Source organism: Myotis daubentonii, chromosome X (genome assembly GCF_963259705.1).
Source record: "Myotis daubentonii chromosome X, mMyoDau2.1, whole genome shotgun sequence".
Lineage (NCBI taxonomy): Eukaryota > Metazoa > Chordata > Mammalia > Chiroptera > Vespertilionidae > Myotis > Myotis daubentonii.
In genome coordinates this window covers 58,822,066-58,834,348 of record NC_081861.1, presented here as the reverse complement: position 1 = coordinate 58,834,348, position 12,283 = coordinate 58,822,066, and the positions used below count along the sequence as shown (strand labels likewise).

Genomic DNA, 12,283 nt, shown 5'->3' with positions numbered 1-12,283 from the left:
CTATGCAGGCCAGAAGGGAGTGGCAAGAAACATTCAAAGTGGTGAATAGCAAGAACCTACAACCAAGATTACTCTACCCAGCAAAGCTATCATTTAGAATTGAAGGTCAGATAAAGAGCTTCACAGATTAAAAAAAGCTAAAGGAGTTCATCATCACCAAACCAGTATTATATGAAATGCTGAAGGGTATTCTTTAAGAAGAGGAAGAAGAAGAAAAAGGTAAAGATACAAATTATGAACAACAAATACACATCTATCAACAAGTGAATCTAAAAATCAAGTGAATAAAAAATCTGATGAACAGAATAAACTGGTGAATAGAATGGACTCAGGGGCATAGAAAGGGAGTGGACTGACAATTCTCTGAAGGAAGGTGATGTGGGGGTGCGGGAGGAGATTGGACAAAAATTGTACATTTGTGGACGAGGACGGTGGGGTGGGTGTAAAAGTGGGGGGGGGGGCGGGGGAACCGGGTAGAGGGGAGCTATGCAGGGGGAAAGAGGAGCAACTGTAATAATCTGAACAAGGTGCTGAACAGTGTCCACATTAAGCTACCTTTCAGCTAAGAAAAGGGGAAATACAAATATGTTTTTGTTTCTTAAAATAAGCAAAAATGAATAACAACTGTAACCCATAGAAGGAGGGTTGTAACTTGGTAAAGGCTGCAGAGATGAAAGACTACTTTATTTTTTTAAAATATATTTTTATTGATTTCAGAGAGGAAGGGAGAGGGAGAGAGATAGAAATATCAATGATGAGAGAGAATCATTGATTGGCTGCCTCCAGCATGCCCCCTACTGGGAATCAAGCCCACAACCCAGGCATGCGCCCTGACCAGAATCGAACCCAGAACCCTTCAGTCCACAGGCTGATGCTCTATCCACTGAGCCAAACCGCCAGGCTGAAAGACTTACTTTAAATGAGTCTTTATTTTGCAGATTTATCTCTGGAACCATGTAAACATATTTTTTTAATTATAAAACAAAACTTAAAAAGAAAAATAATCAACCCATACAAATTGAAAGCAAGCAAAATGAAAACAAAACAAAAACACCTATGTTTCAAGTATTAAGTTAGTGGCTTAACCACAAAGAAATTATTGCAAGAGGCACAATGATTTGACACTAGACAGAAACCCTGAGCTCTTTTCAGTAATCCTTTTTTGGTAATAATATTGGTACTGTTATTCTGAAATTATATATATGGATGAAATAAAAAAGTAATTGAACTAATCTTGTCAGGACTAAATTGTATTGTGAGAGACAAGAAATAAAAATATAAAGCAGCCCTGGCTGGTGTGGTTCAGTTGGTTGGGTGTCATCCCATGCACAGAAATATTGCAGGTTGGATTCCCCGGTCAGGGCACATGCCCAGGTTGCAGGCTCGATCCCCAGTAGGGGGTGTGCAGGATGTTTCTCTCATCAATATTTCTAACTCTCTATCCTCTCCCTTCCTCTCTCTCTAAAAATCAATAAAAAGGTCTTTAAATATACGTATTTAAAGAATATATATAAAAAGCAAAGGCTTTAAGTAAAAATTACAATTCTAAATTTGATTTCACTAATTTGATATCATTATGAACTCATGATATATTTTCTCTTTAAAAAATATTCCCTGTGTACTACAAAGGTCTTTGAAATATGACCAACCCAATATAAATGAGCACTCCCTGGCACCCATACTGTGAGCTTCAAATACAATTTCCCACTAAAAGAGATAAGAATTCCTTGAAGAAATGAGCCTCTGGGGCAGCTTCAAGCGTAACAACATCAGAATTATAGGGGTGCCAGAAGATGAGAGAGACCAAGATATTGAAAACCTATTTGAAGAAATAATGACAGAAAACTTCCCCCACCTGGTGAAAGAAATGGACTTACAGGTCCAAGAAGCGCGGAGAACCCCAAACAAAAGGAATCCAAAGAGGACCACACCAAGACACATCATAATTAAAATGCCAAGAGCAAAAGACAAAGAGAGAATCTTAAAAGCAGCAAGAGAAAGAAACCGAGTTACCTACAAGGGAATACCCATACGACTGTCAGCTGATTTCTCAACAGAACCTTTGCAGGCCAGAAGGGAGTGGCAAGAAATATTCAAAGTGATGAATACCAAGAACCTACAACCAAGATTACTTTATCCAGCAAAGCTATCATTCAGAATTGAAGGTCAGATAAAGAGCTTCACAGATAAGGAAAAGCTAAAGGAGTTCACCACCACCAAACCAGTATTAGATGAAATGCTGAAAGGTATCCTTTAAGAAGAGGAAGAGGAAGAAAAAGGTAAAGATACAAATTATGAACAACAAATATGCATCTATCAACAAGTGAATCTAAGAATCAAGTGAATAAATAATCTGATGAACAGAATGAACTGGTGATTATAATAGAATCAGGGACATAGAAAGGGAATGGACTGACTATTCTTGGGGGGGAAAGGGGTGTGGGAGATTCGGGAAGAGACTGGACAAAAATCGTGCACCTACGGATGAGGACAGTGGGTGGGGAGTGAGGGTGGAGGGTGGGGCGGGAACTGGGAGGAGGGGAGTTATGGGGGGGAAAAAAGAGGAACAAATGTAATAATCTGAACAATAAAGATTTAATTAAAAAAAAAAGAATTCCTTGAAGAAATGGCTGACTGCAAGTCTCAGGCAGAAAATAGTCTTAGATGGGCTAGAATTATCATTCCAGAACTACCAGAGCCATCTAGAGCTCTGAGGCAACTTAAAGAGGTTCCAAATGGCCAAAAATGTAACAATTTGAGTACCAAAAATAGTATCTGTAGTAGACTAAAACATATCAATTTTATTAATAGTCCATGAGTTCATAATTATACCAAAACAAATGAATAGGGCATGATAGACTCAGAATATCAATGCATTACAAAGCCTCATGAAATAATGGATCTAGAGACAGTGATTACCAATAACTGCTAAAACCAGTAGGTGAAAAGTTGATGGAAAACTTTTTAATGATTGAGAACAGGCTGATGACACCTGAATCCACGGTTCAATCTTAACATCAGAGAGCCCATGAGACACATATTCACAAAAACAATCACACCAAAAAAAAAAAATCAAACCTAAATCTAATCAACACACCACATCCACCAGTTTATAGGAAACACAGGAGACAGAGGAAAAAAGTGACATCATGGGGATTCAATTGGCAAAATCCAGAATGTGAGAATCTCCACAGGAAAACAAACCAGTTTCTTCAAAAAATAAATTACAAGGACAAAAAAATGAATTAAGGGGGATGTTACAAATTAAGAGAGACTGAAGAGACATGTTAATTAAACACAATCTGTCTACTCTGTTTGACTACTGAACAAACAACTATAAAAAATCAAACCATTTATGAGATAAATCAGCATAAAATCTGAACATTTACTGGACATCTGATGATATTATGGGATAAACATTTATTTCTAGTATGGAGTTACATTTAAAAATTAAGTCCTTTCTTTTAGAACTCACGCTCAAGTATAGTATTTACATTTTTTATAATATAATGTCTGAAATTTGCCTCAAACTAATCTAAAGGTAGAAAGTAGATGAGAGTATAGATAAAATAAGATTAGACACATTTTGGTAAGTTGTTGAAGGTGGTAATGGGTATATTTGGTGTGTTATATCATTCTCTACTTTCAAATATTTTTAATTTTCCATTATATAAAATGAAAGAAAAATTTGTACAATAAAGAAAAATAAAATCTTAGTATACCTAGTTGGCTCAGGAGTGAATATCTACATAGTCATAACAATATAAACATTAAATATTGTGCTATAAAAATAGAAGACAGGTAGTTTGGGAGGAGAGACAAAATAAGAGAGATAAATTCTTACATGTCATAACTGGATGTCAACATATAATCTGTAAATTTGACAAATCATGATATATTAGAATATAATAATGTACTATTTAGAAATATGAACACCAGAAGACATAGCTACAATAATGGCTTTTGTTTCTCAGGAGCAAGACTCAAGGTAAGAGGGGTGGGACAGAAGAGCACCATTTTTCCTTTCTAACCTATTAGTATTATTTGACATTTAAAACTATGTATGTGTATTTTTTTGATAATATTTAAGACCCCCTTCTAATTTTTGGTGCTCTGACAACTCCCATAAAATTCACATTCTGAGTTAATATATTTAAACCTCAAATTGGGGCAGACTAGAGTTATTCTATGATCTTAATGGAATGGAATGACACGACCAGTAATAGGGGAAGGGAAATAAAGGTACAAACAAATTGAGAACAGCACAGCACATGCTCTCTGTCTGTCTTCTGTCTGTCTGTCTATCTGATACTGTTATTATTTCAATGGGCATCTGGCCTGTATTTAAGTATCTACTGGGTTGGATCTTAGGTCCAAAACAAATTCTGCAGGGAAGAGGAATTTGTCTGGATGGATGTAGAGGGTAGAAATTTGCCCAACAAAAGCTGAAAAGGCTAGAAACTTGGGTAAATATTGCAAAGAGATATTCAGTCACCAAACACTTGATAAGGACCAACTATGTGTTTGAATCTGTGTTAAATGCTAGGCTACGAAGTTAAATAATACACAGCTACTACCTCCACATCCATTGTGGGAAGCGCCAGGACATGACAATGCAATATGGTGTAACAAGTGCTACAACAGAAGATATGCAATGAGAATCCCTAATCAGACTGAGGAGTCAAATAAGATTTTCTACAGAATCTGATGCTTTGAATGCAAAGCATAAGTAAAAACCAGGCAAAGAAAACTGAGGGCATTCTAGAAAGAGGGCAGCCTCCGGCAGGAATTAGATAGGCTGGCAGTATACCTCTGGTTCAATACAAATGGAAAGAGGAAAGAATGTGAGGATGTGGCAGGTGATGAGACTAGGGACCTTATCATGAAGATCCTTAAGGGAAAATGTAAGGAATTTAAAATTTATTTTAAACTTTATCGGGGTCCTGTCTGGTGTGGCTCAGTATCTAACAGTGGCATCCCTGGTTTGATTCCTGGTCAGGGCACATGCCTGGGTTGCTGGCTCTATCCCCAGTAGGAAGCATACAGGAGGCAGCCAATCCATGTTTCTCTCTCACACCGATGTTTCTCTCTCTCTCTCTCTCTCTCTCTCTCTCTCTCTCTCTCTCTCTCTCTCTCCTCTCTCTTCTCTCTCTCTCTCCCCCACTCTCCCTCCCTCCCTCCCTCCCTCCCCTCTCTCCAAAATAAAAAAATAATTATTTCAAAAGCTATTGGACAACTGCTGCAGAATTTTAAGAAAGAGAATGGTATGATCTCATTTGCATTTTAAGGATGGCTCTGGCTGCAGTGTGGAGACATGGAGGCAGAGGGTTGGAATTAGTGGAGCCAATTTGGAGGCGAGAGAGGATAGTAGCTTGGAATAGAGTGGTGCTGGTGATGATGGCGGTGAAAACAGAGAGAAAAGGATGAAGTCAAGGTATTTTTAGAAAGGAAAACTGATAGGACTTAGAGAATGATTAAATGTGGCTGAGGAGGAAGGGGGAATTAGAACAGAAGCCAAAAAGTAATAGAACAGAAGAGACTTAGATGACACATGTTTCTAGTACATGATGCTACCATTTAATAAAGTGAGAATAAAAGAAGCACATCTGAAAAGAGAAGAATATAACTTTCGTTTAAGGGCACTGGTTCTCACCTACGGGTGACTGTGCCCCCCAAAATACATCAATACATCTGGAAACATTTTTGGTTATCACAACTAATGGCATGTAATAGGTAGAGGTCAGGGATGCTGCTAAACATCCTACAATGTACCTAAGAGCCCCACACAACAAAAATTATCCAGCCAAACCGGTTTGGCTCAGTGGATAGAGCGTCGGCCTGCGGACTCAAGGGTCCCAGGTTCGATTCCGGTCAAGGGCATGTACCTGGGTTGCGGGCACATCCCCAGTAAGGGGTGTGCAGGAGGCAGCTGGTCGATGTTTCTCTCTCATCGATGTTTCTAACGCTCTATCCCTCTCCCTTCCTCTCTGTAAAAAATCAATAAAATATATTAAAAAAAAATTATCCAACCACCCTAGCTGGTTTGACTCAGTGGATAGAGTGTTGAAGGGTGGGACTGAAGAGTCGCAGGTTTGATTCCAGTCAAGGGCATGTACCTCAGTTGCAGGCTCGATCCCTGACCCCAGTCAGGGCATGTGTGGGAGACAATCAATCCATGTTTCTCTCTCTGTCTCTCCCACTGCCTTCCACTCTCTCTAAAAATCAATGGAAAAAAATATTTTCAGGTGAGGATTAACAAAAATAAAATTATCCAACCCAAAATGCCAATACTGTGGAGGTTGAGAAACTTTGATCTAAAGCAATGCTGATTTGAAGAACTCTGCAGGACAGCTAGGTGAGGACATTCAGCAGCCTCCTAAAGCTCAAGAGGGAGCAGGAATGCAAATATAATTGACCCTTAAACCACACAGGTTTGAACTGTGTGGGTCCACTTATATTCAGGTTTTTCTCAATAAATATATTAGATAATTTGGGGAAATTTGCAACAATTTGAAAAAAAACTCACAAACCTTATGATTTTAAAAAATAACCTTTTCTTTTCTCTAGTTTACTTTATTATAAGAATACAGTATATAATACTACTACACACAACTATTTATGCTATTGGTAAGACTTCTGGTCAACAGTAGGCTATTAGTAGTTAACTTTGAAGGAGTCAAAACTTATCTGGAGATTTTCAACTGCACGGCGGGTTGGTGCCCCTGATCCCCACATTATTCAAGGGTCAACTGTATAAGTTTAGGACTTGTCAATTTACCGTGGTCATTCCAGTCATCAGCTATAGTTGGGTATAATCACCCATGAATATATTCAAAAAGAAGGCCAAGGACAGAGCCCTGGGGGACACCAACACTTATAGTGGGAAAGGAGAAGAGGAAAAGACCCCATGAGAAAAACTAAGAAGTAGCCAGTGAGATAGGAGGAAAGCCATCAGAAAATGTTATCACAGAAGCCAAACAAAAAGTGTTTCAAGGAGGGAAGTGAGAATAATAAGCAGTGCCCATGGCAGAGAAAAATTGAGCAAGTTAGGAGCAGAAAGGTTCCATTGGATTTGGCAAAATGGAAGGCACTGATGACTTTGGTAAGATCAAGTTCCACGGAGTGTTGAGGGCAGAAGCAAGAACAGATTAAAAAAAGATTAGATATATTTAACATGTTTATAAACTAAAGGAAAGGAGCAGATGGAGGTGAGGGGAAGGAGGTAAAGAAACAGGAGAGCCGAAACTGGTTTGGCTCAGTAGATAGAGCGTCGGCCTGCGGACTGAAGGGTCCCAGGTTCGATTCCGGTCAAGGGCATGTACCTCAGTTGCGGGCACATCCCCAGTAGGAGGTGTGCAGAAGGCAGCTGATCGATGTTTCTCTCATCAATGTTTCTAACTCTCTATCTCTCTCCCTTCCTCTCTGTAAAAAATCAATAAAATATATTTTAAAAAAAAGAAACAGGAGAAAGAGGGTACGTTATGAAGGAGCAAGATCCTAAGAAAAGGAGATGATTTCAAGTTGGTGTTTTAAGGAAGGAGAGCATCAGATAGGGAAAGGACCAACAGCCTTTCAACTGATAGGAAGGGAGGAGGAATAAAATTTCAGCAGAGTTGGTAGATGGCAGGAAAAGCAGCTAAGGGAGTTATCATCCCTTAATTTTCTTTTTTTAGTAAGTTTAATCTTAATTTTTTATTTTATTTATTTATTTTAAGAATAGTTTATTGGTTTTTAGAGACAGAGGGAGAGGGAGATAGAGAAATATCAATGTGAGAGCACAACATGGATCAGCTGCCTTCTGCATGACCCCTAAAGAGGATCAAGCCCACAACCCCTTGACAGGCTATCAAACTGGCAACCTCCTGGTGCATGGGACAATGCCCAAACAACTGAGCTACACTGGCCAGGGCTGATAGCTTTAATTTTCCAGGGAAGAATCAAGGATGCTCATCTGCCAAGAGCAAGGGTAAAGGCAATGAGGTAGGAAATTTGAGGAGAGGTTAAGAGTTTAGAAGAATTCTTGAAGTGAATGGGAGAAGAAGCTGACAAGGGTCATGTAGGGAGATTTCTAAAGACTATCTTACCAAGGGAGCTGTGTCCCAGCAGGGAACTCTTGGAGGTCATGTTGTGTTCTGTCAGAAGGCATTACCCAAGTGTCAGAAACCTGAATTATTAAGAGGGTGGGTGCTGGTAAGAATTATCCTAATATATAAAAACCCAGGGTCTGTAATGACCGACCAAAAACTCGACCGAACACCAGAAGTCAGTCCTGCAGTCAGTGCAACCCAGCACTGACTGCTGCGGGTGCAAGTGCAGCGACCCAGCACTGACTACCGAGGGCGGCTGTGCATAAGGCCCAGAGAGAGGCCCAGAGAGAGAGAGGAAGGGTTTGATCTGCAGCCTCCATGGCAGCTGTTGATTAGCCATTGCGTCTCTCTTTCTCTCTGGGCTTTGACAGCAACCGCACCTCTGTTTCTCTCCCAGCCTCTCCAGGGGCTGCTGATCAGCCCTGCCTCTCTGATCAGGCCCAGAGATAGGCCTGGAGACACTGACTGGCATAGAAACTGACCAATCAGAACTAAATCTGGGTCAACTGCGAGGAGCCAATGGCTGCCTAGGAGATGGAGCTTTTGACACTGACTGGTGTAGAAACTGACTAATCAGAACCAAATCTGGGTGAACTATGAGGAGTCAATGGCTGCCTAGGAGGTGGAGCTTTTGACTCTGACTGGCATAGAAACCAACCAATCAGAACCAAATTGGCTGGCAGGGGAGGGCACTTGGGGGTGAGATCAGGCCTGCAGGGTTGGGCAGTTGGGGGTGAGATCAGGCCAGCAGGGGAGGGCAGTTAGGGGTGATCAGGCAGGCAGAAGCAGGTAGGGGCGATCACGCTGGCAGGGGATAGCAGTTGGGGGCAAGATCAGGTTAGCAGGGGAGGGCAGTTGGGGGTGAGATCAGGTCGGCAGAGGAGGGCAGTTGGGACAACCAGGCCAGCAGGGGAGGGCAAATGGGGGAAAGATCAAGGCCGGCAGGGGAGGGCAGTTAGGGGCAATCAGGCTGGCAGGGGAGGGCAGTTAGGGGTGATCAGGCCAGCAGGGGAGGGCAGTTAGGGGCGATCAGGCAGGCAGAGGCAGTTAGGGGTGATCAGGCCAGCAGGGGAGAGCAGTTAGGGGCGAGATCAGGCCAGCACAGGAGGCCAGTTGGGGCAACCAGGCCAGCAGGGGAGGGTAGTTAGGGGCAAGGTCAGGCCGGCAGTGGAGGGCAGTTGGGGGTGAGATCAGGTAGGCAGGGGAGAGCAGTTGAGGATGAGATCAGGCCGGCAGGGGAGGGCAGTTAGGGGCAATCAGGCAGGCAGGCAGGTGAGTGGTTAGGAGCCAGCGGTCTCAGATTGTGAGAGGGATGTCTGACTGCTGGTTTAGGATTGATCCCAGTGGACATCCCCCAAGGGGTCCCCGATTGGAGATGGTACAGGCTGGGCTGAGGGAACACCCCCCCCCCCCGTGCACGAATCTCATGCACCGGGCCACTAGTCTCTCTCTCTCTCTCTCTCTCTCTCTCTCCCTCTCTCTCTCTCTCTCTCTCTCTCTCTCTATATATATATATATATATATACACATATACATACACACACACAAAAGCCCAGTAACCGTTACAGCGGAACGACCGGAACAACTGGTCGCTATGACGTGCACTTACCACCAGGGGGCAGACGCTCAATGCAGGAGCTGCCCCCTGGTGGTCAGTGCACTCCCACAGCGGGAGCGTTGCTCAGCTAGAAGTTGGACTCACAACTGGCGAGCATAGTGGTGGTGGCGGGAGCATCTCCCGCCTCCATGGCAGCACTAAGGAGCAGCGAGCCAAGCGGTAAGAAGTGAGAAGGCGGGTGGTAAGGAGCGGCGAGCAGGCAGGCAGTAAGGAGTGGCAAGCTAAGCTGTAAGGAGCGAGCAGGTGTGTGGTAAGGGGTGGCGAGCCAAGCGGTAAGGAGCGAGCAGGTGGGCAGTTAGGAGCAAGCAGGCAGGCAGTTAGGAGCAAGGGGTCCCAGATTGCAGGAGGACACAGGCTGAGCTGAGGGACCACCCCCCATCCACGAATTTCATGCATCGGGCCTATAGTCAGGTAATAAGAATGTTAGCTGGGAGTTATGTTTAGTCATCACGAGTAGGGCTTTTGCCTTAAGTTCCATGAAGGTAGGCACATGTCTATTTGAGTCACTATTAGATCCCCAGTACCCAGCACAGTGCCTAACACATAATAGGCACTCAGTAAATAGTAGGTGCATGAAACAAAAGGACATAAAAATATTTCAGAGGCCAGCTTCCTGATGGAAATGCCTTACCACCACTACAACATCTCTCATGATAGTTCTCAATTCTGTTCTGCTGAAAATACTAGCCTTCCAAATATTTCAGATACCTGCCACTTGCTATACTGCCCTCAGCAGTACCTCTCTTTCCTAATAATTTCCTCCTATTAAAATTCCTCAGATGTCTGACATTTGTGATAACTGATGCAGTTTTCTCTTCTCCTTTCCACCCTCCCTGAAATTAAACACTAGCAATGTTCTCTACACATTAAGAAGTATGCTTTCAGAACAGAGCCTCACCTCCCCTGAAGCAGCTCTATTATTAAAATGTCAGGGAGGCTGCTATTCCAGACTGCAATGCCCCAGGTCATCTTCAACCAGCCTTAATTCCTTATTACCTGGGCCACTTGACTGTGTTTCTCAGGGATGTTTTTCAGATGGTTAGACTGCACACAGACCATGTTTCTGTCTATGGAAAGAAAAATAATTTGATTTATAAATTTTTTAACCGAAAATATTATTTAAAAGAAAATGTCTGGCAACTCAAATTCCCTCCTTCAAAGAGGCATATGCAGATATGGATAAGCAAAGTACCTACTTCAAGCTCAAAGCTATTTTTTAGAGAAAACCTATTTCCCAGTCTAGCCATTAAGAAGCTTATTCTTAATGAAGCTAGTATGCAATATTTTATTTCATGCTATAGATACGCAATATGAGAACATCTACTTTCTGTTTAGAATTTAAAATGGAAATAAAATATAATGGGATTTTTTTTCTATTACTGAAAAATAGAACAATAACATCATATGCTCATTTAATTCTGTACACAGGTGGTGGGGGGAGCCAAGTGCCTGCCCTAACAAACTGCAGTTTAAGACATATGGATATTAAACAGTGTGACTAATATAAAACGATGATGTTTCAAGTGGATTTATTGAAAATGGGCAAATACAAAGTTCAGGAATGGAATCTGGGAATGGATAATGGAATTAAGTCTTAGAAATATGCCATTATGATTTTCGTCACCAACATCTCCCCTATTTATTCTTTTAAGGTCAATTTATCAGAGAAAGCTCTAATTTTCAGGGATAAGGGGCTATGAAATATAAAAGGTAATTCAGTAAAGAGGAGACTGCTTCCCAGTACAGAAAGTAGCACAAAATAATGACAATGACAATAATGATGAGAGAGCAGCAGCAGCAATATTAACATTTACTAAGTACTTACTAGGTTCAAGCATATGCCTTTTAGAGGGAGAAAGAATGAGGGTTGTGATTCCTATCAATATAATGACTACCCACAAAAAAATATCCAAAATTAACCTTGTGATCAATTTCAGCATCAAAGACTTCCAATTTGATCTAGTCCTTTAAGACCACTGCATTTGCTACTCCTCTACACTCCCACTGATACTGTTCTCTGCACCATTCCCTTCTTCTCAGTTCTTGGTTTGTTATTTCTACTAGTCATGGCCATTTGACTGACCTCTCCAAGTTCCAAGGTAGTATCCCACAGTCTTCGGATTGCCATCTGGACCTCGGTTCACAGAAAAGGTGGACTTATTTCGGTAGCCATCGATGACAGGCTAGAGGAGGCAGAAGAGCAGAAAAGGGAAAACAGGTCAAATGAGACCAAGGAGGGCAACAATACAGGGAATGAAATAATGTTCTCTGGATTAGGACAACTAAGTGATGCTTGCTTGGAAAGTAAGGCATAGGTGAAAGTCCATGACTGAGATCAAGACCCGCTATAGAAACTTCACAGTAGAAAGGAGTTCCAACCTGGCCATAAGGCAGGAGTCAGCAAACTTTTTCATTAAAGAGACAGATAGTAAATAATTTTAGGCTTTGCAGTCCATATGATTCCCATCACAACTACTCAACTCTGCTATTATAATGTGAAAACACCCATAGACAATCCATAAATAAGCTCAGCTGTTCCAATAAAACCTTATTTCCAAAATCAAGCAGTAAGACAGAC

General features: G+C 41.7%; 1 protein-coding gene across 1 annotated transcript in view; it reads right to left on the bottom strand.

The window, feature by feature from the left end:
• The window catches only part of TRMT2B (tRNA methyltransferase 2 homolog B), a 69,630-nt gene that overhangs the window by 40,610 nt on the left and 16,737 nt on the right, over positions 1-12,283 (bottom strand). The window contains exons 6-7 of the mRNA XM_059678658.1: positions 11,789-11,888; positions 10,702-10,772 (exon numbers count right to left, since the gene is read on the bottom strand). Coding sequence (XP_059534641.1) covers positions 10,702-10,772; positions 11,789-11,888 — 171 coding nt within the window. The remainder of the gene's footprint in view (positions 1-10,701; positions 10,773-11,788; positions 11,889-12,283) is intronic.